A 27,563-nucleotide genomic window follows, 5' to 3' on the forward strand; every position below is an offset into this window, starting at 1 on the left:
TCCGCCTTGAGATATAAGTTCTAAGGTCTCAAGTATATAGGTAGTTACAACGGCTGCCCAGCCCTTCAAACCGAAACGCATTACTGCTTCGCGACAGAACTAGGCAGGGCGAAGGTACCTACCCGTGCGGACTCACAAGAGGTCCTAACATCAGTAAACTGGTGGTTTTGAGGTAGTTGGTAGAATTCGTTTTGTAATTTCTATTTGCTCCGGTAACCATTTTACACCAAAATGGCCGTGAACGTTTTCGTCCATCTAGAGACAATAAACGTATTTTCAAGAAAATTTTAAACAAGACACATAAAAACTTCAAAACTTCACATAAAAACTACAAAAAAAGTATCCGAACTATTTGGAGTTTTATGTGGCTAATTATTCCTATTTTTTATTAAATGGTGGTAAGGTAGAGTTGGTAGACCTTTTGCATTGGTATGTACTAGGAATATTTAATTAATAATAATCAAAGGTTATTCTAGGTTTACTGCTCGGGGCGATTTTCTTTTTTTTTCTTATGGCCAATTAATTAATTTAAGTCAAGCAAATCAGTTTTACTCTAGTGAATTATTGAACTTATCGAAACAGAACTTTTGCGTTACGCTCTATACGAAGAGATTCCTGAGCCGAAGGAGGACGTACCTCCGGAGAAACAAATTCCTCCAATACCAGCCTTCGAAAGATACGCGACCATCAGTAAAACAGCGCGAGAAGTGCGCCGGGACAGATATGAAGCAAAGATGCAGAAATTGGTAAATAGTTATTGAACTAAATTTAATTACTAACTAAATTCTATTTTATAACTGTGAATCGGTTTTTCATAGCATAACGGTGATACACATCTGTGCCTTTCCAGCAAATCTTTGTTGTAGGAATATTCCCACTCTGACACTAGTAGTTTCTGTCTAAGTAGGTACTTTTTAAGGATTAGGCCCATTACAACTAATCCTGGTCATATATACATTTAAGCGCGAAGAAAAAGCAGACAGGGATAGATTGGCAGCAGAACAGGCTCGTTTAGCAAAAGAGGCAGAAGAGGAGAGACAGAGGATCGAGAAGCAACGACAGGACGAAGAGAGAATGGCAAGAATACAAGCTGGGGTAATATAAGATCATATTGGTCGCATTATTCATTTCAACATTTTTTTCGAAAGGAGGCTACTTAACGCGAAGTGAGATGTAAGAGACAACACCATCAAACACCAATCAATGCTTAAACTAAATAAAAACAGCTTTTGAAAGTATAAGGTATAGTTGCCAACGGCTCCCCGCCCTTCAAACCGAAGCGTATTTACTGCTTCACGGCAGAAATAGGCTGGGTGGTGGTACCTACCCGTGCGGACTCACAAGAGGTCCTGCCACCAGTAAAAATTCAACTCCCATATACCATATCCGCGCGGCGGGTAAAAAATAAAAAATAAATAAATCAATAACTGAGTTTATATTGCTGCTGTAAACAAGTTTCGACTAGTTTTTTTTTCCGTACTGTTGGGGTTTTTATGAATTGATAAGAAATTGAGGTTTGCACCCAATCTAAGCCGATAGCGATGTAATCGTCTGCGGTCACTGGTCGCAAGCGATACTTCTTAATTAGTGAACTATTTTATCTTAAAGTTTTATTATCAACGGTCAATTACATCATCAAAAAATCTGCTGTTCAAAATGTGGATTACATTTGCTCAGCTCAGCATTTACTGGTGGTAGGACCTCTTGTGAGTCCGCGCGAGTGGGTACCACCACCCTGCCTATTTCTGTCGTGAAGCAGTAATGCGTTTCGGTTTGAAGATTGGGGCAGCCGTTGTGACTATACTTAAGACCTTAGAACTTATATCTCAAGGTGGGTGGCGTATTTACATTATAGATGTCTATGGGCTCCAGTAACCACTTAACACCAGGTGGGCTGTGAGCTCGTCCACCTATTGAAGCAATAAAAATAAAATAAAAAAAAGCCCCTAAAGAAATAAGATGACAATGTTTAGTTGAGAACCAAAATTTGTATGATATCGTACAAATTCCAGCATTTACTTATTAGCATTTAAATAGATGGTGAAAGTAATAACTCTTTGCAAATTGAAATAAGTGCGTTTATTGAAGGCCTTATAGCTTCTATACTCATAAAAACTTAAAGTTTGGAGGTTCCTTATAATAACTAATTATGGAATAATGATAAATTTGAAAGCCATAAGTATATCAGTTATTACTGAAAATGGGTCACGGATGACCCGAAACAACCATTGTCACATTTACACAATATTTAGATTATATTTATATACTAGCGACACCCCCCCTCGCTTCGCTTCGGAAACATTAAATTTTATTATTGATAGTTTAGTCCCGCGATGTTACTCGCGGTTATTGTCGTACCGCGGGTGACGCCGCGGGGCGAAGCTAGTCTAAAAAAGTAGCCTAAGTTACTCCTTATATCATCAGCTACCTGTCAGTGAAAGTTCCGTCAAAATCGGTCCAGCCGTTCCAGAGATTAGCCGGAACAAACAGACTGACAGACAGACAAAAATGTTATTTTGGTGTATGTACCGTATATATATTCATATGCATGTAGTAAAAAGCAGTTATATTACAAACAGACACTCCAATTTTATTTATATGTATAGATGTATAGATTAGCTTTCTCTGTTGTTTTGTTGTTGACAAGAAATTTAGCAGTTTTAATTATAATATGTGATCCTGCTTCACAGTTGCCAGCTGATCCTGAGCCGGAAGAAGGCGAGGAAACAGAAGGAGAAGAGAAAGCAGAAACTGTAACTACTGAAGAAGTTCAGGTAAGACATATTTCTTTGGTTACATTAGATTTTTGTAAAGAAGTTGTGAAGTGTGACCACCTGGAAGAGCCTCCTATACTACTTTCTGAGGTTGAATATGCAGTACAAAAACTTAAGCACAAGGTGGTTGGTCCGGATGGCGTGTCGGCAGCGACGCTTCAAAGTCTCGGTTCAGAAGCGATAAACATTATCCATCAGATATGTACCAAGATCTGGAAAACAGGCCAATGGCCCAGTGATTGGACAAAATCTGCAATAGTACCACTTCATAAGAAGGGCTCCACAGCGAAGTGTGAAAACTACCGAACTCTGTCACTCATGTCCCACGCGAGTAAAATACTCCTTTGCATAATAAACAGCAGACTATCAGCCACCAGATACCGAGAGAACAGGCTGGTTTTGTAGCTGGAAAAGGAACTCGCGAGCAAATTTTGAACGTCCGAGTGCTAATTGAGAAATTTCGCGAGTTTATCAAACCTCTGGTGCTATGCTTTATAGATTATGCGAAGGCGTTTGACTGTGTTCAGTGGAGTAGCATGTTTGGTGTGTTAATTGATATGGGCGTTCCTTCTTATCTCACACTGCTGATACGGAATCTGTACCTTGATAGCTCTTGCTTCGTGAAACTGGATAATCGAAGATCTAAACCCTTCCATACAGAACGTGGAGTGCGTCAGGGCTGCATTCTGTCACCCAAATTATTTAATATCTACCGCGAATATATGTATAATGAGAAGAGCACTTGAAGGCTGGAACGGCGGTATTTCCGTGGGCGGTGAAACACTCACGAACCTGAGATACGCTGACGACACTACCATGCTTGCATCAGATGAAGAAGAAATGGCAATTCTGCTGAACCGTTTGGAGGAAAAAAGTGCTAAACTCGGTCTTAAAATCAACCACTCCAAGAACAAAATAATGATAATAGATAGAGCGCAACTTCTTCCACGTTCTGATGCACTCAGTGGTTACGAGAAAGTAGCGGAATTCATATATCTTGGTTCGCAAATAACATCCGAGGGTGGCTGCACGGAGGAGATACGCCGAAGATCCGGTATGGCTAAAAGTGCGATGACCAATCTCGAGAAGATCTGGAAAAATCGTAGTTTCCGATATAAAACCAAAGTGCGCTTGGTGCGGGCACTGATCTATCTCATATTCCTCTACGGGGCGGAGACACGGTGCATAATAAAATAAAATAAAATAAATAAAATAAAATAAAATAAAATAAAAAGCCGGGATATCAAAAAGATCGATGCTTTTGAAATGTGGGTGTGGCGGAGGATGCTACGAATACCGTGGACTGCCATGAGAACAAACGAGTCCATTCTAAGGCAGCTAGACATCCGAAAAAGGCTCTCTTCCATCTGCCGGGAATGTGTTTATTTATTTATTTATTTATTTATTCATTCAATCTACTTACAAATTAACAGTATAAACCAAAACATGTTATGAGCTTCTTCGGACACATCATGCGGTCTCCCAGACATGAATGTGAGGAGCTCATAATTACGGGTTGCATAGAGGGCAAGCGCGCCGTGGGCAGAACACCAGCCAGATGGTCAGATCCAGCAAGAGAAGCACTCGGTGGTAGTCTGAACCATGCAGTCCATGCCACCCATGGTCCAGCACATTGGAAGTACGTCGCATGTGGTCGCGATCCTCAGTGGTGAGGGAACGATATAGAAGAAAGAAGTCGTACCACCTTCCTGCCTATTTATTTTGCGAAGTACATAGTTGTGGTATTGTTTGGGAATTCACTTGGTAATGTGGGCTTTAATAATTGCTTAATATCAAACTAAACCAAGACTGCAGATGATGATGGAAGCCGAGGTTAATGTTACGCCGAAACATCAGCAGAAATGTTTTCCGAAAGTTTTAAATAGTGCAATAGTGATGATGAATGAATTTAAGTGGATTTTTAGTGGATTTCAATACCCCTCCAACATTCATTAACAATTGCAATACAAAAAGTAACTGCATTTTAGATATGATCCTACATGTGTGAAATGCACACATAATGATAACCAAATAAAATTTACATCAACCAATCCTGCTACAGTTACGTTGGATGGTGAATACATTGACAAGATTTGCGTTAATATAAATAAAACAATGTAAATATAAAGCAATTTATGAACTTCTTTTAAAAGTTTTCTCTGATAAAAATTTAATTTGTTGAAACCTTTTTTTTTAAATACATTGGACTTAGTTAATACTACTTTATGTTGCTAGAATTTTAATGCCGACAGTTTTACAGCCCGAAGAGAAAGTCGAAGAAGAGGAAGAATTCCATTCTGATGTATCCTTTGAAGGAGAGGAGTACATACCTCCGGGAGGCATGCTGGTGCCAGGGCTGTATGCGCCACCTAACGAGATGGCGAAAGCAAATGGAATAGCGTACTTCTACCCCAAGGTCCAACAGCTTTTACTTGACCACAATACCTCACTGTAGCTTCTGCCCCTAACTTCTACGACTGTACATCTGCTGTCCCAATCGTCAAATAAGAAAGCATGACTGCTTTTTTTCCTACCTAAGCTGATGGCCTTGAGAGGCCATTTCAGCGTAACCCTAATAAGTAGGTGAGCTCACGGGGCTCAAACCTGATGACGTTACTAACACTAACCCTAGCAAAAGCAGTGCTTCGCAGAAACCACCGGATCGGAAACGCGACTCACTGCGAAGATCGTCACTGAAACTCACTGAGATTAAGACGTCTGTAGTAATGACGTAGTCTGTAGAAATGAAACAGAACAGTGCTTCCTCCTACCTGACTCGCGACCATCACCAGTAAACGAATGATGTACGTAGGTAGCTTCCGGTATACTCACGGATCCAAATCTGCTAGCAATGTTTTGGTAATTGTGGCGTGATCGACGGTTTTACTATTGCTGACGAAGGCAGAAGACCATATAGCCAATTTCATAACGTGGCAATCATTATTCATGAACATTAGCAAACTTAGGATGAGTTTTAGTGTGCACCGGATGCACAGCGGACGCGGCAGACAGCCGTACAATATGATTCTCGTCGCGCTAGAATCAACCCCGGAGGCAAAGAAAAGAATCTCATGTCTCAAAACGATATGCGGCCTCTCCGGGGTCACCATCGAAGCCCCCCATAAACGTGGTACTCCCGGGCAGTGCCACAGGTGCCAGCTCTATGGCCACTCAGCGCGTAATTGCCACGCGCGCCCCCGCTGCGTGAAATGCCTCGGCGATCACGCAACCACAGAATGTTCGCGTGTTAGGGAAACCGCGACGGAACCCCCAAGCTGTGTCCTATGCCTTAAGCAAGGGCACCCGGCAAACTATCGCGGATGTCCTAGGGCTCCGCGTAAACACCCGAACCACCCAGCCCCCCGAACCGTCGACCCAAAGACTTCGGCGCCTTCAGTGCCGAAACCAGCCTTCGTACCGGCTGCGGTTCCCACCGTCTCGGCGTGGAAAAAACCGCTGCCGTATACGAAGGAGGGAACACAAAACGTACCCCAGCTCCCGCCTGCGACACGTCCCGCGCCTCAGCCCCTACTCGCACCTCGCCCCGCGCCCGCGTACCGCCCCCCGCAACCCTCAGTTGTCAACGACTTCGCGCTCGTGCGTGACTTCGTTACCGCGGTAAACTTTGACCGTCTGCGATCGTTCGCAGATGCTATCCGTAGGTCGGTAACCCCCGAACAGCGGCTCGCGGCCGCTTTCGATCACATGGACGTCTACGAGTCCGTGTCTCGCACGTTATAAAAATTCTTTACCGGTAATCAATGGCGCAAAAAGGTAGAGAAAAACCGTATTCCATTACGTTAGCATTCTACAATGCTAACGGACTCGCGCGGCAACGCGATCAAATTTTCGAATTCCTCCGCGACAATCTTGTAGATATTTTGTTAGTGCAGGAGACCTGTCTGAAGCCCTCGCGTCGTGACCCGAAAGTCGCGAATTACGTCATGGTTAGGAATGACAGACTCACCGCCTCCAAAGGCGGGACTGCCATTTACTATAGGCGGGCCCTGCACGTTGTCCCTCTCGATACTCCCTCGCTCTTACATATCGAGGCGTCAGTGTGCCGTATCTCGCTGACGGGACACCAGCCGATCGTCATCGCATCCGTTTATCTCCCCCCGGACAAGCCCCTCCTAAGCAGTGACATCGAGTCACTGTTCGGCATGGGAGACTCCGTCATCCTGGCAGGCGATTTAAATTACCACCACACTAGGTGGAACTGCCATCGTACTAACGTTAACGGTAGGCGTCTCGACGCGTTTATAGACGACCTCACTTTTGAAGTAGTCGGTCCCCCAACTCCAACATGTTATCCGTATAACATCGCGCTCCGTCCGAGCACTATAGACCTGGCATTGCTTAGGAACGTAACTCTGTGCTTACGTTCCATCGAAGCACTGTCAGAGCTCGACTCAGACCACCGACCTGTCCTTATGCAGCTCGGTCGCCCTCACAACCCAGTCACTGTTACGAGGACCATGGTGGATTGGAATAAGCTGGGCACGTGCCTACTCGAAGCCGCTCCGCCAATCCTCCCTTACGGCCCGGATTCGAATCTATCCCCCGAGGACACCGTCGAATCCATAAACATCATTACCGATCACATCTCTTCCGCGATCATTAGATCTTCAAAAGAAGTCGATGTGGAGGACAGCTTCCACCGCATCAGACTATCCTCCGAACTTAGGAATCTCTTAAGAGTTAGGAACGCGGCAATCCGGGCCTACGATCGTCTTCCCACGCATTCAAACCGGATTCGGATGCGTCGTCTACAACGCGAAGTCCACTCCCGCCTAAGCGACGCGCGTAACGATAATTGGCATAGTTATTTAGAACAACTCGCGCCCTCCCACCAAGCATACTGGCGACTAGCTAGGACTCTCAAATCCGAAACTACCGCTACTATGCCTCCCCTCGTACGCCCTTCAGGCCAACCACCGGCATTCGATGACGATGACAAGGCTGAGCTGCTGGCCGATGCACTGCAAGAGCAGTGCACCACCAGCACTCAACACGCGGACCCCGAACACACCGAGTTAGTCGACAGGGAGGTCGAGCGCAGAGCTGCCCTGCCGCCCTCGGACGCGTTACCCCCCATTACCACTGACGAAGTTAGAGACGCGATCCACAATCTCCAACCTAGAAAGGCATCCGGCTCCGACGGCATCCGCAACCGCGCGCTAAAACTCTTGCCAGTCCAACTGATAGCAATGTTGGCTACAATTTTAAATGCCGCTATGACGCACTGCATCTTTCCCGCGGTGTGGAAAGAAGCGGACGTTATCGGTATACATAAGCCGGGCAAACCGACAAACGAAACATCTAGTTACCGTCCGATTAGTCTCCTCCCGACGATAGGAAAAATTTACGAACGGCTCCTTAGGAAACGCCTCTGGGATTTTGTTACCGCGAACAAAATTCTCATAGACGAACAGTTCGGATTCCGCTCTAAACACTCGTGCGTACAACAAGTGCACCGCCTCACGGAGCACATCCTGATAGGACTAAATAGGCGTAAACAAATCCCGACCGGCGCCCTCTTCTTCGACATCGCGAAGGCGTTCGACAAAGTCTGGCACAACGGTTTAATTTACAAACTGTACAACATGGGAGTGCCAGACAGACTCGTGCTCATCATACGAGACTTCTTGTCGAACCGTTCGTTTCGATATCGAGTAGAGGGAACTCGTTCTCGTCCCCGTCAACTGACTGCCGGAGTCCCGCAAGGCTCCGCGCTCTCCCCGTTATTATTTAGTTTGTATATCAATGATATACCCCGGTCTCCGGAGACCCATCTAGCGCTCTTCGCCGATGACACGGCTATCTACTACTCGTGTAGGAAGATGTCGTTGCTGCATCGGCGACTCCAGATCGCAGTAGCCACCATGGGACAGTGGTTCCGGAAGTGGCGCATCGACATCAACCCCACGAAAAGCACAGCGGTGCTCTTCAAAAGGGGTCGCCCTCCAAATACTACTTCGAGCATCCCACTCCCTAATAGGCGCGCAAACACCTCCGCCGTTAGCCCCGTCACTCTCTTTGGCCAGCCCATACCGTGGGCCTCGCAGGTCAAATACCTAGGCGTCACCCTCGACAGAGGGATGACATTCCGTCCCCATATTAAGACGGTACGCGACCGTGCCGCCTTCATATTAGGACGTCTCTACCCTATGCTTTGCAAGCGAAGCAAACTGTCCCTCCGTAATAAGGTAACTCTCTACAAAACTTGCATACGCCCCATTATGACGTATGCAAGCGTAGTGTTCGCTCACGCAGCCCGCACCAACTTGAAGCCCCTTCAGGTTATTCAATCCCGATTCTGCAGGATAGCCGTCGGAGCACCATGGTTCCTGAGGAACGTGGATCTCCACGATGACCTGGAGCTCGACTCTGTCAGTAAGTATCTTCAGTCGGCATCATTGCGCCATTTCGAGAAGGCGGCACGACATGAGAACCCTCTTGTCGTGGCGGCTGGAAACTACATACCCGATCCTGTAGACCGAATGGTAAACAGTCGACGTCGCCCAAAGCACGTCATTACGGATCCTCCCGATCCATTAACGGTGCTTTTAGGCACCACAAGCACCGGTCACCGTCCTCGTCGAACCCGTCGCTTGCGACGAAGGGCTCGACGAGCGAATTAACCCCTAGACACAGCCCACTGAGTTTCTCGCCGGATCTTCTCAGTGGGTCGCGTTTCCGATCCGGTGGTAGATTCTGCGAAGCACTGCTCTTGCTAGGGTCAGTGTAAGCAACTCTCCGGTTTGAGCCCCGTGAGCTCACCTACACACGTTAGGGTGAAGCTGAAATAGCCTCTCAAGGCTATCAGCATAGGTAGGAAAAAAAAAAAAAAAAAAAAAAAAAAAAAAAAGGATGAGTTTTCAAGTTGTTGGGACCACGATGGCGGTACCGACGACACTCTTGCCATTACTGACGTCATCACCTGGGCCCTATGCTCGTCGATCCTTGAGCGCAATGAAATGAAATAGAACTCGCAACTGGTGGAATTATAATCCAGAACACAATTGGCATAGAGCACATAATTATATTATAATCTTTGTAACATACTGATTTATTTAATTAGGTCGTTCAAGAAGTGACCGAGATTGAATCCGAACATCTTCCCCCGCACGTACTGGTCATGTTCAGCGTGGACAAGAGACAAGACGTGCAGGACGTCATGAATCAGTACGCGGACGAGATACTCGCTGTTAGTAGCTTTTTGGACACGTTCGTGCCTTCGCCCGCTGTAGCTTGTAACTTAACACTTTCGCTGTGGGCTTTTTGTCAAAGCTCTTTAACCGTCGTGTATAAGGCTAAAAGCAATCTTGACGGCTCTTTGACGGAAATGAGTGCCAAAACGGTGCTTCGTTCATAAAAACATACCTCTCTCCTTCGTCGTTCCCTTACTGCTGAGGATCACACGTGACTTTACTCCACGGTGTTCGGTCATGGGTGGCATGGACCCCATGGTATAGACCACTACCAACCTCTTTCCTAACTAGATCTGCCCAATTGGCTGATTTTCTGCCCACGACCCGCTTGCCTTCTATGCGACCCGAAATTATGAGCTTCTCTAATTCGTGTTTGGGAGACAGACCACTTACCAATAATTATTAGTCGGCTCTTAAAATATTTCTCTAAAAAGGAATCAAACTTAACTGAACCTGAAAGAAGTGACCTAAAGAAACCAGATAAAACAAAAGTACCATTTTTTTTACTATAAATAAGGCATTAAATAAAATAATGTATTATTATTGTTTAATTGTTTATTATGAAAAATCTTCTGTCTTCTTCTTCTTTAAATATAAAAAAGAATTGCTGTTCGTTAATCTCGCTAAAACTCGAGAACGGCTGGACCGATTTAGCTAATTTTGGTCTTGAATTATTTGTGGAAGTCCAGAGAAGGTTTAAAAGGTAGACAAATATGAAAAAGCTCCGAATTAAATAAAAATAACTATTTTGTTTTCCCTTTGATGTGTCCCCCGATGGACGGATTCCTTTTGTTTGTTTTAAGTTTATTTTATACAAAAGTTTAGGTCTTTTATTTATCGATTGAGGCACTATGAAGTCTGTCGGGTCAGTTAGTCTTGAATATGATTTTGCAGACGGGCGTCTTCGTCGGCGATGATCCATTCACGGCAGAGCACATCGCATATACAATCAAACAATACGACAAAATGGAGCGACTCAGGAGACAGTACGAATGATTAAATATTTATATACATTTTAAGTCACTGGTGGTAGGACGTCTTGTGAGTCCGCACGGGTAGGTACCACCGCCTTGCCCATTTCAGCCGTGAAGCAGTAATGCGTTTCAGTTAGAAGGGCCGAGCAGCCGTTGCAACTATACTGAGACCCTAGAACTCATATCTCATATAAAATATTACATCATTCTGCGTGGAATATTTTGTGAATTACAGAATAATAGTAATAAGCCCATCGATGTACCTGCAGTCAATGATCTGGAGCACTGCGTTTTATACATATATATTATGTATAATGCATCGTATGTACCATCGTATGTACAATGTATGCATTATTGAAATGAATTATTTATTTATTTATTTATTGATTTATTTATAACTTCTTATACTAGAAAGTATAAAGGCGGACTTAATGCCATAGGCATTCTCTAACAGTCTACCTTAGGGGAGTGCAGAGATGAAGCTTGGTAGGTGTAGTGTGAAGGGGATATTACTTAAACATATATTATGTGTACTAGGCTGCACTAAAATTATTAGTAGCACTTAATTTATCAGAGTGACGTTTATTCCCTCAGTAATGATACAAAAAAAAATACTTTGCGAACCTCTGAATGCTATTTTCCGAGCCTTTTGCGATAATAGCATTACGAGCTGAATAGTTTCAAAGAAATATCGCGCAGTTTCTAATTTTGTTGCACCTACAAAAATAATTTCTTAAAACCATGTTAGAGCTGGTTTTAAAAGGGATTAGACAAAGAGCACTGTAATACCTTTTTTTCCTACCTAAGCTGATAGCCTTTAGAGGCTATTTCAGCGTAACCATAACTAGTAGGTGAGCTCACGGGGCTTCAAGCCTGACGACGTTGCTAACACGAACCCTAGCAAGACCCGTGCTTCGCAGAATCTACCACCGGATCGGAAACGTGACCTACCGAGAAGATCCGGCGAGAAACTCAGTGGGCTGTGTCTGTGGGTTAATTTGCTCGTCGAGCCCTTCGTCGCAAGCGACGGGTTCGACGAGAACGATGACCGGTGCTTGAGGTACCTAAAAGCACCGTTAATGGATCGGGAGGATCCGAAATGAAGTGTTTTGGGCGACGTCGACTGCTTTACATTCTATCCGCAGGATCGGGAATATGTAATACCAGTAACACCACCTTCCACAGTAAAGATAGACTGGCACTGATGGTCTCGCGCAAACGCAGTCTCCCGCTGCTCCAGCTTGCGGGTTTGAATCCGTGCTACATCAGCGCTGACGCCGAGTCTGGTGAAAGGGACTGTCTCGCTCTCTTCCCGGTTGGATACGGAGATGACTACGTGGAAGTCCAGAGTATCAAAGAAGAGTCGGTTGCGGTGAGTGAGGGGTTTTTATTTAACGTTTTTTTTTATTGCTTAAGTGGTTACTGGAGCCCATAGACATCCACAACGTAAATGCGCCACCCACCTTGAGATATAAGTTCTAAGGTCTCAAGTATAGCTGCAACGGCTGCCCCACCCTTCAAACCGAAACGCATAACTGCTTCACGACAGAAATAGGCAGGGTGGTGGTAACTACCCGCGCGGACTCACAAGAGGTCCTACCACGTATGTGAGGGCTCCGTCATTGAGATCTAAAATTTGTCATGATAAACTATGACTAAAATAAAATCAATAAATATGAATAAGTCCAAATAAAACTATTGAATGTTTCTCTTTGTGCATTTCTCAATTATTATAAAATTTCATTTTATGAAAGAAAAAAAATTTAGAATTTTATGAGAAATATTTTTGTAACGTTTAACAACTTTGACTATGTACCAGTTATTCAGACTAGCCTCAAATAAAACCTCTGTTTCGCTTGAAGTGAAGAATCAGACTTACAATTGTATTCTTGTAGGAGGCTGAACTGGAACTACAACCAACCGAAGCGGAGGTAAGCAATTGAAAAAAATACATAGTCTAAATGAGAATGTTGTTCTTATATAGTAATACTAGCTGACCCGGCAAACGTTGTGTTGCCTTAAATAAGATTTCTAGAGAAATTCTACTGTAGAAAAAAAACCTCATTTAACCACATAATACCTCATTATAAACAAAAAAAAAAATCCAAAAAATTAAAATAAAAAGTAAATGTTTGGGGTGGACAACCCTTTTCACTTAGGGGTATGAAAAATAGATAGTAGCCGATTCTCAGATCTACTGAACATACTATTGATACACAAATAAAACCAAAAAAACACGGCTGAAAAATGTATAGTATTGTGTATATAGCTCTTAAATATATTAAGTGTATAAATCTATGATGTATAGTGAGTAAGTAAGACAGGAGACCGGCTTCGTCCTCATCCCTACTACGTGATGTTTGCTGGATGAGTGGTGACACCTGGCGGGGATAGCTGATCGATTGATAGTTGATCAGTAGTCGACCGGCGAGGGCGGGAGATCAAATTGAATTTAAAAAAAATCATAATTGAAGAACTTGAAATTATAAACTCTGAATAAGAATTTATCGTACTACAATTATAATATTTGATTGCCATCTTGCAAACTTATTGCAGATCTGTGCATAGAATAAAAAAAAAATTAATCGGGATGGAAAAATAGGGGTTGATTGTATAAGAGTGAAAATTGACAGTAATATGATTTTTTTTTATTTTAAGTAATGACAAAACAAAATAAAAAACTTGACAAAAAAATTAAAGTTTATAATTAACAAATAAAAAAAGGGGTTGATCATAGAGGGATGAAAAATTGAGAGTAACATCAGATTTTTTATTTTAATTCATGACAAAATAAAAATAAAAATGAAAATCTTGCCAAAAAAATTAAAGTTAACAGATAAAAAATAGGGGTTGATCGTAGAGGGGTGAAAATTTCAGAGTAATATGAATTTTATTATTCTACGTCATGACAAAATAAAAACAAAATTCTCGCAAAAAATTTTAAAGTTTTTAATTAGCAAATAAAAAATAAGGGTTGATCGTAGAAGGGTGAAAATTGAGGATTGTATGTATTTTTGTATGTTGTATCATAAAAAAATAGAAATTAAAAATTTTGACTAAAAAATTAAAAAAAATATTTAGGGGTGGACTACCCCTAACATTTAGGGGGATGAAAAATAGATGTTGGCTGATTCTCATAGATACCGGATAAGCACAAAAAATTTCATCAAAATCGGTCAAGCCGTTTCGGAGGAGTATGGCAACGAAAACTGTGACACGAGAATTTTATATATTAGACTAGCGACCCGCCCTCGCTTCGCTTCCGAAACTGTAATTTATTATTGATTTCTCCACTATTTAATGGATGTTATTATACATATAAACCTTCCTCTTCAATCACTCTATCTATTTAAAAAATCACAACAAAATCCGTTGCGTAGTTTTAAAGATTTAAGCATACATAGGGACAGAGAAAGCGACTTTGTTTTATACTATATAGTGATTGATGATTTAAAGTACTAAACTATGCTATATATATATGTATATACATATATATATACTAATATATAAATTACGGTGGTTTTTACGGATGTTCCGGTATAATAATTATATGAAAAAATATTATATGAATGTTGGACTCCCTACACTAGTTGCAGGGGCGTTAATGATGAGAATCTTTGTGGGGGTGAGAAATAATAATGTTAATTTAAATGCCCAGCGAAGCGGACGGGTACAGCTAGTTTTTTTATGTAGTTATTTATTATTATTGATTGACTCTGATTTCTCCAGGTCGAAGTCGTAGAACAGCAAAAAGAAGCAGACGAAGACGCTGATGATGAAGACGATTGAATAACGCTATCTTAAGTTCGCTTTAATAACCTAAAAGAACAATAAAGCATGATTCGAAATATACTTAAGTACTTACTTTGACCATAATTACTAACACGTTTAAATATACTAACATATTATAGCTGTTATATATGAGTCGTCTATTATCAAAGGTGGCAATCTGTGCATATGGACAAAAAAATGTTATTGATATGTCAATACAGATTGATTTGAATATAATCGTCTCCTTCAAAGAATACGGTTCAAAACCTGCATTAAATAAAGGTTAATACTTAACCTGTTATTTATCTAAGATGTCGATCAGAAGAGTTTTGTGACTGCCAATGGAATACAAAGTCAATAATTCGTTTTTCTGATTTACCAATAATTGTCCAAAAGTCACATTGCCGGCTTTGATAATAGTCGACTCATATAATAGTTTACATAAAACGTATTGAAAAGCAACGCGTTTTAAATTTGGCATTTGTATTATAGCTTTCGTACCAATTTATTTCGTCCCTCGGTGGACTTTTTTTTATTGCTTAGATGGATGGACGAGCTCACAGCCCACCTGATGTTAAGTGGTTACTGGAGCCCATAGACATCTGCAACGTAAATGCGCCACCCACCTTGAGATATAAGTTCTGAGGTCTCAGTATAGTTACAACGGCTACCCCACCCTTCAAACCGAAACGCATTACTGTTTCACGGCGGAAATAGGCGGAGTGGTGGTACCTACCTACCCGTGCGGATTCCGCAACGCAACGCAAATTATAATTTTGCGGGTTTGATTTTTATTACACGACTAGCGACCCGCCCTCGCTTCGCTTCGGAAACATTAAAACACACATGAAACCAAAAAAATAAAATATTTTTTTTTTTTTTAAAAGTAGCCTATGTTCATCAGGGACAATGTCGGCTTCTAATGGAAAAAGAATTTTTCAAATCGGTCCAGTAGTTTCGGAGCCTATTCGAAACAAACAAACAAACAAATCTTTCCTCTTTATAATATTAGTATAGATGTCATTCCTTTACCGTGGAAGTCAATCGTGAACATTTGTTGAGTACGTATGTCATTAGAAAAAATAAATCTCATTAAATTGCTTAGTAAATCAATCGTGTCGTACCATTGCGTGCTATCTTCAGAGAGATTCGAAGAATTCATCAGATCCTTTATAACTACTCCTAGGTTTTAAGGTTTGAGAGGAAGAGGCGGTAGGCAGCGGCTTGGCTCTGCCCCTGGCATTGCTGAAGTCCATGAGCGACGGTAACCACTCACCATCAGGTGGGCCGTATGCTCGTCTGCCTACAAAGGCAATAAAAAAAAAAAAAAAAAGAAATATATAGAAATATTTTTCGGAAAATCGGTAATACGATTATTAGCCTATGTTATTAGTGACTGGCGTTTTAATTAGCATTTGCTGTTACGGTTCAAATAAGCCTGCGTCGTAAAATGTTTGATTGTTTTCAAATATTAATTAAGGGCGTCGTATTAGGAACATTACTTAAGTATTTTTTTTATGGAATCACTGTGGAATGTGTTTGGAATTAGATAAATTTACAGGATACCTTTTAAAATAACGATAAGTTTCAGATAAAATGTTCATTTTGATAACTGTTACCATTGTGTTGTTATCCTTTGAACGTACGGAATGCTGTGGTAGTGGCGGAACTACTACAACACGTCCCCCCAGACCGGGTGCGACTACTAAACATAGACCTGGAAAGCCTGGTCCGGGTGGAACTGGCAGACCTAGTGGTTCTGTAGGAGCAGATGGAAAACCTGGACTGGGTGGGATTGCAGGTCCAGGTGGAACTGGTAGACCGAGTGGTTCTGTAGGAGCAGGTGGAAAACCTGGACTGGGTGGGATTGCAGGTCCGGGTGGAACTGGTGGACCGAGTGGTTCTGTAGGAGCAGGTGGAAAACCTGGACTGGGTGGGATTGGAGGTCCGAGTGGAACTGGTAGACCGAGTGGTTCTGTAGGTGCTGGTGGAAAACCTGGACTGGGTGGAGTTGCAGGTCCGGGTGGAACTGGTAGACCTACTGGTTCTGTAGGAGCAGATGGAAAACCTGTGCCGGGTGGGATTGCAGGTCCGGGTGGAACTGGTAGACCGAGTGGTTCTGTAGGAGCAGGTGGAAAACCTGGACAAGGTGAAGTTACAGGTCCGGGTGGAACTGGTAGACCGAGTGGCTCTGTAGGGGCAGGTGAAAAACCTGGAGTTAGTGGACCAGATGAGCCTGGTGGTTTGGGTGGATCTGATGGAAATACTGGTTCGGGCTTACCTGGTGGATCAAGTGGTTCTGGTGGGATAGGTGGAATTACTGGACCAGGGGTATCTGGCGGACTAAGTGGTTCTGGAGGGACGGGTGAATCCAAAGGCTCTGGAGGAACGAGTGGAATAACGGGACCGGGTCAAGCCAGCGGATCAGGTGGATCTCCAGGAACAAATGCACCTAGTGAAACGGCTGGTGGAATTTCTGGATCAAGTAGCGCTGGAAGTTCGGATGAAGCCAATATACCAGGTGGCTTTGGTCCGGGTGAAACTGGTGATCCCGGTAGTTCTGCAGGAGCAGATGAAACAACAGAACCGGGAGGAGCTAGTGGTTCGGGAGGCACTGGTGCTTGGGGTGGAATCAGTAGACCGAGTGGAGCTTCAGGTCCGTGGGGAACTGGCGGATTTGAAGGAGCGGCTGGATCCAGTAGGCCGTCTGGAATCGGGGGACCGGGTGGAGTAATTTTTTTTGTAATAAATTTCCAACTATACAAAATAGCATAAATATTCTTATTTCTTATTTTTTTTTATTATTCTATTTCGTTGGCACTTTTCTATTTCTTCAATATTAGGTATCAAGAGGTGAAAGGCTATTTAGTTTAAAAGCAAAATTTCGCTCAATACGCGACATTTATCTTTGTAATTAAAGGTGCGTTTTATTCGGTATTAGCATCAACAGTTCGATGTTTTTAATTGCATTCCAATTAAGCTTACTCCATTGAAATAGCTGAATAAGTTTTTTTTCTTTTTATATGTTTTATCCACATTTTAAACTGTAAATGCCTAAAGTTATAAAAATTTCGCCTCCCCTCGTAATAATTTCAATAAGGAATCTATCGGAGCTGCACAAGCTCGTTATAAGTTCATCAAGTATTATATGATAGAATTCATTTAAGTTTTTGTTTTTTTTTGTGTCACTAACTGGGCACAGGATATCTGTCTGTCGCTTCATCTCAAATAGAACTTCGATCACCTATAGTCACGGTATATTCGTGTCGACTATGTCTACAATTTCCTGAAACATTCCCGATAATAGGTACTTGTTTCAATATCCGTTTTTTACTATAAGACGACAGATGACGCTACTAGTATTGGCATCCCATTCGAATTGTCGATAACATTTTCACGGATAGTTTGGAACTTATTGATCCACGCAAGGACTTCGCTTCTCTCTCTCTTTTGTTCCATGTGTTCCATAAGTCTCTGTCGAATTGTTTGGGATGATCCCATCAAGTCGTATTTACTATCGCACGCTATCAGAGCAACGTTTACCAACAGTGTGTTTTCATAGTTTTATACCAAGTACCATTCGGCTTTGAAAGAAACTCATCTCCTCGGTATTTCCCAAAGGTTGTTTACGAATAGTTCTCAGCGGTAGGCAGCGACTTAGCTGTGCCCCTGGCATTGCTGAGGTCCGTGACGATAACCACTCATCATCAACCTACAAGGAAAAAAGCTTATTTCGTCAGATTAAAAGCACATTTAACAGGAATAAAACTTAAATAATATAAATTTTTCCTATTTAGCCTTTAAGTCGTCGTGGCCTAAAAGATAAAACGTCCGGTTCATTCGTATGTAGCGATGCACCGGTGTTCGAATCCCGCAGGCGGGTACCAATTTTTCTAATGAAATACGTACTCAACAAATGTTCACGATTGTCTTCCACGGTGAAGGAATAACATCGTGTAATAAAAATCAAACCTGCAAAATTATAATTTGCGTAATCACTGGTAGTAGGACCTCTTGGGAGTCCGTACGGGTAGGAACCACCACCCCGCCCATTTCCGCCGTGAAGCAGTAATGCGTTTCGGTTCGAAGGGTGGGGTAGCCGTTGTAACTATACTTGAGACCTTAGAACTTATATCTCAAGATGGGTGGCGCATTTACGTTGTAGATGTCTATGGGCTCCAGTAACCACTTAACATCAGGTGGGCTGTGAGCTAGTCCTAAGCATTAAAAAAAAAAAAAAAACTACGTTCGTTTAACTTGACTTTTTCGATTTCATCGAATCGTAATTTTGAACCTTAACCTACTTTCGTCCAATTCGTACGACGTACCGTAAAATTAGCATCGATTCTTATTCTCATAAGATACTTCTTACATACCTATTACTATATATGTAAATATATAGTATGTAAATATATATGTAAATATATAGTAAATATATAATATGTAAATATATATATACCTACTAATAACACTCGTATTGCTTGGTATTATATTTTCAAAATAGGTCCTGTGTGCTTAGTGCGAGTTTTTTAACGTTCTCGATAGAATAACAACTAGATGTAGATTTTGATGCTTACAGGGAACTTGCCGAAAAAGTATATTAAAGATCCACTCAATAGGAATGTTGTGTATGGTTGGGGCGGTTGGACTCCGTCACCTGTCGTTCAAAAGCAGTGGGCTGAGTGGCTAGACAACTACAAGAAGACACTGAACTCAACGAAAGGGAAAGAAGACGTGTACGACCCAGAGGCCGGCGGGTCCAGTCTTTGGAAAGGTTTCATATAAATATAAATAAATATTTACTAACAATCACGCCACATTAACTGGTTCCGTGATAAGTTCGTAAAGAACTTGTGTTACAGGTACCAGATAACGGAAATAAATGTAAGATTTTTTATTATACATATTATATTTAATATACATCCATAGCCCTGGAAATGACATTTATATTTACCATACAAATATCTTCCCATGGCGAGATTCGAACCCGCGACCCCCTTGTGTAGTGACTATGTCACTTACCACTACACCAGACGGCCGTTAATAATTGTTAAGCATTTTAAAGACAACAGATAAAGATATCTTTCGTAAGTTACCGTCGTGCATAACATCAGCACAACTAGGATATTAACGCTATATACTACTTTCAAACGTTTCTTCAAAAATGTTTTTCAATACTTTCAAACCGAACCAAATTTAGTGCAAGCTTTTTAAAACTCACTAGGGCAGTGAAGGGAAACATATTTAGAAGACACGTTGTATCGTTAGGTAATCCTGTCGTGATGAATTAGATTGTTGCACTATTAGGTTTAAAGTGATCGTGTTTTCTCTTTTCTACCATTGCAAAATCGAGCACTGGAGCAAAATCAAAATGCTTAATTTCAAGTACCTATGACTTTGCTGGCACTTTAAAATGATCGTAACCTTTCCGCCGATTTGCAATACAATTTCAACACCGAGAAGAATCGATTAGAAACTGGGTCTTCAAAATACATTGAATACAAACACTATACCAATTTTGAAGGAAAAAAAGAGTTGGCATTTCGCTCGCCTCTTGACCCAGACGGTCAGAGCATTGAGTTAATCTGTCGTTGATTTGAGGGAAATACATATTTTCGATTGAACATCTTTGTATTAGAACACGTTAAACGTAAAATAGCTAAATTTAAAAAAAAAGGGCGTCATCTTCGTCGTCGTCTAAAACAAACCCAAAATAGATGCTTTATGTTTTTGTTTAGATTTGGGTCCTGGTAGTTCTGATTTAGCTCCACCGTGGTCCTACGCCCCCCGTAATATCGGCCTACCCGACTACTGCTATCAAATACCAGAACGAGGGTATTGTGAAAAAAACATAATCAGGTAATAACTTAACATGCGTAATAATTTGTAAGCTTAACGTTGCTTCTTTATCGTATTAGGGTCGAATCTAGGCTGACCCCTCGAGGTTATAAGAAGAGGTTGGAAAAAAAAAATAAGATCGATGACACATTTACTGGTGATATATCAGAGTGAAGACTCAAGAAAAAATGGTAAACATTCCATAATTAGAGCTATTTTTTATTATTTTATCGCATTATTTAGTTTCTAACAGACTAAAATTTAAAAAACAGGAATCTTATTCAAAATTTTGTCAATTAGCGTTAATACAATCTACTGAACGTTGCAGCCAGTTATTCGATCGAAACTTTCTCCATGAGAAAATTCATAACTGTGAATATAAAATGATTTTGGTACTCATAACATCTAGAGTCTAGAGCGTACTCTCAAAAAAGAGTTTTGAAGTTTGATCTATGGGTGTGATGAAGATAGCACACTGAAAATACATACGAGAACAACCAATTCTAAATTCAAATGTGATATTTTGTTTTTTATCAACGCCAAACTGTGTACTGACAACAGTAATATTAGCTTTAAGCAATTGAAGAACTGTTTAATTCTAGTAGGTTCCAACCTTACCAACCTTCTTCATTTAAACAGGTGGGCGTTTAACCCGTTTCGTAACGAATGCGTGAAGTTCATATACAGCGGCTGCGGCGAAAACCAAAATAACTTTTCAGAGAAACTTCGCTGCGAGCAGAGTTGCATGAATCCCCCAATATTTGGTTGTGAAATGGATCCCGAAATCTACGACACCGGATTCCAATCTAGAAAATGTAATTAAAACGTGCATTTTAAACCAATTTCCGTTGTAAGCATTTTAAATAAAAACATTTGTCTTCATTGTTGTTTTTACAAATAAAATTTAAAACACAACTTTTCTCTTAATCCAACCGCGCCCCTATTTAGTGTTATATGAAATATAGACAGGAGTATTTTATGAGTATCCTACTATGCCATCGCCCATGGGTATTTATTGATAATAGAGCGTATTGTATGCCTGCACAGGTTAGTATCACCATCCTGCCTATTTCTTTTACAATGTATTTAAAAATGTTAAGAGATTTTAAAGAGATATAAAAGATTATTTGAGGGATTATAGATACAAATACAACATTTTTCAAACTTAACAAGCGTTTCATTAATCTGATAGGTATCTCAGATAGGTTCGTCATTTAAAAGAGGCCGTTGAAAGGAGCGCATACGCTTAAAATGAACAATAGCTGCAATAATCACATTTATGACCCGTTGACAACTTGATGCTGAACACAAAGCTGCCTTATCTCACTTCATTTAATTCCATTTCTTTACATACCACAATACATTTATTTTATTTATGCAAAGTACCTACTTTTCTTATACGGAACGTAATATTACTAAACAACACATATGGCTTCTGGCTGTGTGACTAAAATTAGGCTTTATGGGATACATTCCCTTTAACTGTGTGATAGACGAATCGTTGTAGGTACTTATTAACTCCATGGACGAATCAATAACGAGTTCAAGTGACAGTACGCGGACACTGGACAGTGACCGATGTTTGCCAAAATTCCAAGAAATAAAACTAAATTTTATCTTGGATACCATTAAATTTTCTTTTCCAACGTCAGTCGGTAATACTGAGTAACACAATTCGCAAGTGTCGTTAAAATTTTCAATCGTGAATAATGTTCTAAAACAAGAGTTAATAAGTATGTTCATAGGAAGAAAATAAAAATAATAAATCGAGCAGTTGATCACTCATTCTTAGAACTTTTAGGACAATAATAATGATTTACTAAGGACCACATAGGATTTCTGCGGACTTCGTGTATTCGAAAAACTAAGTGTCTAACAGGATGGATTGCCATTCCGTTAAGGTATTAATGTGGAAACACCTCACGGTGCGTATGAGGAGGTACTTTCACACCCTTGTAGAGCTTCTGTCGCCAATAGCATTGATTTTGCTATTCAGTGCTCTAAATATTGTTAAGACACCTCCCGATCATGTTGTGTCATCAGCTCAATACAACGTAAGTATTCTATACTACGCAAACTTTTAAAATAAGAAAAGCATTTAGATTTAGTTATAGCCTGACGAGATTAGCAGTTATTTTGTTAGAGTTGGGAGAAAAGTAGTCAGCATTAATGCTGAAGAACGATGTTAAGATATATATATACTACAATATTAAAACATACGTTAAGTCAATTAGCAAGTGTGCTGTATGTTTGTAAATCAGACTCAAAACAAGAATGAACCAACTTAATGATTTAATTAATGCAGCTGTACTTTTCAATTTATTTATATTGTACTTCAGCCTAGTACAATTTTTTTATGTACTACGCCATCAGAGTAGAGTTCATCCATACTCTCTGGACTGCTGCATTTATCCACACTGCATTTGCAGTGATTTTTTCTGCCACTTACCAACTGACTCTGGAATGAACAGTGTTTCCTGAGCTCTATGATATTTCCTTCTGCAAATGAGGATTATGGAGAATCCTCAGCAGTGGGCAGCGGCTTGTCTGTGCCTAGAAATTACTAACATTTATTAAGTAGTGGTAATTACTTACCATCAGATAGACTGTATGCTCGGCTGCCTGCAACGGCAAAAAAAACACAAATAAAATTGTAGCACTTAAATTTTATTTCATGCAAAAAGGTGCAAACTTTTATTTTACAGCCAGAATATCATTCTAAGAACTTTGAACGTCCAAACTGCATTTATTATTATCCAGAAACGAACCTTACAAAAACACTCATGGACCAAGTTGCCAAGAAATTCCACATTGAGAAAATAATTTGCTCAGGTAAGTTACTTATTATTCATTAAATTAGACAAACCAAATTATATAAAAGTTTATGAATAGCTTTAATAAAGATTATTTTTTATTTCACTAGATGGGTAGGCAACCCACACATTCACGGCCCACCTTATATTAATAGGTTACTGAAGCTCATGAGCTCACAATGTGAATGCCGCTGAGTCTACTTGAAGTAGGAAAATATGCAAACGTAACACTAGTGTAAATAGATAGTGCTTAAAAAGTCAGAAGAATTCCACTAAGACAGAGCTGTACCAAATTTCTGAATAATTTAAAACGTCACTGCTAATTAAATATATATTCATTAATTCATTGGACCTTAAACCTCAACATTAATTTTCTTTATGGTTCTTTCCTTTGATTGATATCATTAGATTTATGCTGTAAAAAAATTGATTTAATTATATCTATGGCTTTTGAAAACGAAAGTTTCTTTATTCAGGATCTTATACATTTTTTTAATATTTTTAAGGTGGTTTCAATTGGGGTTACTGTCCGATACAAAATGAGTCTTTCTTCAAACAGATGGCTTATTCCCTCCCATACAAAGATGCAGTCGTCATTTTCAAAGTAAGTACAAAAATATTAATTTTATATGTTATCTTTATTATGTCATTTTATGGCTACTGATATTTTTACTTATGAGAAAGAATAATCAAATTTTAAAATATATGCAACCCAAAATCAAAGTAATATCGAGTAGTGAAAGTTTATTTGGTTTTGCGACATTTTTGCAACTAGAGTCATTTACAGTTAAACATTTTTGAAAAAATATCATGATAAAAAACATGGGATGGGGTAAGCATAATTGAAGTTCAATTAAAAACATGGAATTTTTTATGCTAATACCAAATAAAACGGACTTTTAATTACAAAGATAAGTGTTGCTTAAATCAAATAACCTTTAACCCCCAAATTATGTTATGTAAATGATGGTTGAAAAAATTAAAGCAAACCAGTTACGTGTTGGTGGCAGAGCCGTTATACTATACATTGATTTTTACTATACTACTATTTATACATATTTTTTACTGGTGGTAGGACCTCTTGTGAGTCCGCGCGGGTAGGTACCACCACCCTGCCTATTTCTGCTGTGAAGCAGTAATGCGTTTCGGTTTGAAGGGTAGGACAGCCGTTGTAACTATACTGAGATCTTAGAACTTATATCTCAAGGTGGGTGGTGCATTTACGTTGTAGATGTCTAAGGGCTCCAGTAACCACTTAACACCAGGTGGGCTGTGAACTCGTCCACCCATAAAAGCAATAAAAAAAATAAAAACATTGAAACTTAAATGTCATGAAGATGGGTGGTGGAAATTACCTTGTGATATCTATGAGGTCTGGTGACACCCTAACACCAGTGGGGCTGTCCCAGCAAAAAATATATAATAATATAAAATAATTGACTAATTTAGAAAAATATAACAAATTTAATGGTTTCATAGTCAAATCTGATAGAAGCTATTGGTTAAAAAAATCAAATTATGCTTACAGCTAATCTGTAGAAATCAATAAATTTCAAGTGTGCTAATTTAGGATTATTCATAATTCAGAAAAATGGGTCATTTAATTTACCTGTAGTATATAATATACCCTTAGGCTATCAACGATTAGGTAGAAACAAGAAAACAAAATTAATTTAAAAAGTATTTATTTTCCAACTTGTATGATTTACTAACGAGACCTACTCAAGTGAAGGTTACACCTAAAGTATTGGAGCTTATGTATTGTAAATTTGGAAGCATTTATACATATATATTGAATTTTTTTGTCAAGGACATGTCATCAGACGAGTGGCCGAAGAATCTTGTCTATACAATACGTATGAAAAGGGAATTTGACACGGACCTCATATATCCTAAGGACGGGAGGCTGATCCCGCATTCGGCTTTTAGTAAGTACACTATTTATTTTTATTGCTATTACTCTTTTTTATTCTTATTGCTTATTTTTAAAGTTTTTACTCATTTTTATTGTTATTACTCATTTTTATCATCATACTAATTCACGTCGCAAGAATGGTGAGCTTATGATAGGAATGTTTAATTGAAATGGTATCTGATCCTTGTGGTTACATAACGGCAAAGTTACATCACGACCGCTCACGCGATCTCAAGATATTTCTGACGAAAACCAATGACAGCTGGTCCTCCTAATTAAGATTATATTTAAAAACTAGCTGACCCGGCAGACTTCGTAGTGCCTCAATCGATAAATAAAATACCTAAGCTTTTGTATAAAATAAACTTAAAAGCATTTTCATATTTATCTACCTTTTAAACCTTCTCTGGACTTCCACAAATAATTCAAGAACAAAATTAGCCAGATCGGTCCAGCCATTCTCGAGTTTTAGCGAGACTAACGAACAGCAATTCATTTTTACATATATGTATATAGATGATTCGAATCATTATCATCGAGCGTAATTGTTACGGAAATTGTTTTGTTAATAAACAGTTCACAAATAAAGTTGAAAATAAGCGTACAGTTGTCATGTTAAAATCATAAATCCTTACGAATTCGGCACCCGTTTTTGCGGAAAAACCACAACTATTTGTCAGACGCTTTTATTATCCGCGCGTGTATGTGTATGATTTATATGATTAATTATTTATTTAGTTACTTTCGTATATAACTATGATTTTCGTCCACTTCAAAATGTTGGATAAAATCGGTAATTTATCACACTTATCAAAGACAAATTGTATTAACAAATTGTGTATAATCACCAATTATTATTAATTTAATAAAAACAAAATCATTTTTTTACGAATAATTTACCTACTTCATTGATAACTCTATTCATATTTTCTATTATAAAATTTAAATTTGATAAACCAGTCAAACTTAACTAGTTTTTTTTTTCTTATTCAGCACACCTTGTGTTAAGTGGTTACTGGAGCCCATAGACATCCACAACGCAAATGCGCCACCCACCTTGAGATATAAGTTCTAAGGTCTCAAGTATAGTTACAACGGCAAATTTTAGCGAATCCTACTTTCCTGTCGAAACCGTCGCTTGCAACGAAGGACTCTGCGAGTAGATTAATCCATAGACACAGCCCACTGAGTTTCTGGCCGGATCTTCTCGGTGGATCGCGTTTCAGATCCGGTGGTAGATTCTAAGCTCTGCTCTTGCTAGGGCTTGTGTTAGCAACAACATCAGGTTTGAGGCCCGTGAGCTCACCTACTCGTTCTCTGAATCTAGTATAACCGCTGAGGTTACTAGAATTGGTAGGAAAAGAAAAAGAAAAAGAAAACCTTACATAATCAAATATTTTCCGCTTTTTAGTTCGGCTACTTACATAAGGTGGATTTTAAATTGAATTTTTTTTGATTGAATTGTTTTGTTTGCATATGCTAGTTGAATGTTTTAAAACTAATTTTTATTTGAAATTAATTTCACCAATTTGACATTTCTGTTCACCAGGCTTTGAATACAGACAATTCACCGCTCTACAGTGGACGATCGACACCAGTTACATAGAGGTGCTGACCGGGAAAGACATTAATATAGTAAGTTCTTCTGAATTCCATGTAATTTGCAGTCATCTATCTGTAACTTTACTAAGTATGCCGTTTGGAGCTTAAATGACGCGGCTATATCTCAATCTCAGGTCTTACCGTCCTCTATATAAATAAAAATGAATGGTCGTTTGTATGTTTTTGTCTTCTATTCGTTTCCAAACTATTTATCCAGTTGCAAGGTTTCCGAGGCGATCGACGCGATGAAAAGCTGTGCGCGACTTATTACCAGAAATCGATGCTTTTCATGCTTTTACTTGTCAATAGACTTTTATTGGCACTAGTGGTCGCCCAGCGGTCGAAATTGGACCATAATTATTTATAGAAATTATAAGTTTCTACACTATTATGGTTCTGTTGTCAAATACTTACTTCTATAATCACAGATTTCGCCAAGACTACACTTTAGATAAATAACATTAAAGACATACAATATAAAATCTATTCTTACTACTTACAACTTATACTAGTGGTCCCGCAGAAATCGAAATTCGACTGTAATTAATTTAAATTATAAGTTTGAATTTTATTGTACTTCTATCGTCATAGACTTTATTTCTTCTATGATCCCCATCGAGATATTATGTACTACGTATGATTACAGATTTCCCCAAGGCTAC

General features: G+C 39.8%; 3 protein-coding genes across 3 annotated transcripts in view; all 3 read left to right on the plus strand.

Moving 5' to 3' along the window:
• The window catches only part of LOC101736310 (uncharacterized), a 28,492-nt gene extending 13,678 nt beyond the window's left edge, over nt 1–14,814 (plus strand). Inside the window, exons 7-15 of the mRNA XM_012688722.4 lie at nt 583–746; nt 964–1,095; nt 2,691–2,774; nt 5,035–5,190; nt 9,859–9,984; nt 10,883–10,974; nt 12,148–12,334; nt 12,858–12,893; nt 14,692–14,814. Coding sequence (XP_012544176.2) covers nt 583–746; nt 964–1,095; nt 2,691–2,774; nt 5,035–5,190; nt 9,859–9,984; nt 10,883–10,974; nt 12,148–12,334; nt 12,858–12,893; nt 14,692–14,751 — 1,037 coding nt within the window. The 3' untranslated portion in view covers nt 14,752–14,814. The remainder of the gene's footprint in view (nt 1–582; nt 747–963; nt 1,096–2,690; nt 2,775–5,034; nt 5,191–9,858; nt 9,985–10,882; nt 10,975–12,147; nt 12,335–12,857; nt 12,894–14,691) is intronic.
• Nucleotides 14,815–19,301: 4,487 nt separating this feature from the next.
• Nucleotides 19,302–21,486, plus strand: LOC110384889 (kunitz-type protease inhibitor 2). The gene is made up of 3 exons (XM_038017814.2): nt 19,302–19,507; nt 20,472–20,592; nt 21,211–21,486. Exons 1-3 carry the CDS (start codon nt 19,303–19,305, stop codon nt 21,392–21,394), a joined length of 510 nt encoding a protein of 169 aa, XP_037873742.2. The 5' UTR covers nt 19,302; the 3' UTR covers nt 21,395–21,486.
• Nucleotides 21,487–22,108: 622 nt separating this feature from the next.
• Nucleotides 22,109–27,563, plus strand: part of LOC101736702 (retinal-specific phospholipid-transporting ATPase ABCA4) — a 55,104-nt gene continuing 49,649 nt past the window's right edge. The window contains exons 1-5 of the mRNA XM_038017601.2: nt 22,109–22,625; nt 23,277–23,403; nt 23,891–23,988; nt 25,195–25,312; nt 26,849–26,934. Coding sequence (XP_037873529.1) covers nt 22,452–22,625; nt 23,277–23,403; nt 23,891–23,988; nt 25,195–25,312; nt 26,849–26,934 — 603 coding nt within the window. The 5' untranslated portion in view covers nt 22,109–22,451. The remainder of the gene's footprint in view (nt 22,626–23,276; nt 23,404–23,890; nt 23,989–25,194; nt 25,313–26,848; nt 26,935–27,563) is intronic.

Source organism: Bombyx mori, chromosome 19 (genome assembly GCF_030269925.1).
Source record: "Bombyx mori chromosome 19, ASM3026992v2".
NCBI classification, from domain to species: domain Eukaryota; kingdom Metazoa; phylum Arthropoda; class Insecta; order Lepidoptera; family Bombycidae; genus Bombyx; species Bombyx mori.

Bases quoted from the DNA above. Each gene is read 5' to 3' on its own strand.
- LOC110384889 (XM_038017814.2), top strand. From the start codon at position 19,303: ATGCTTACAGGGAACTTGCCGAAAAAGTATATTAAAGATCCACTCAAT. The intron at 19,508-20,471 runs GTTTCATATAAA...GTTTTTGTTTAG, and splicing joins CGGGTCCAGTCTTTGGAAAG to ATTTGGGTCCTGGTAGTTCT. The intron at 20,593-21,210 runs GTAATAACTTAA...TCATTTAAACAG, and splicing joins TGTGAAAAAAACATAATCAG to GTGGGCGTTTAACCCGTTTC.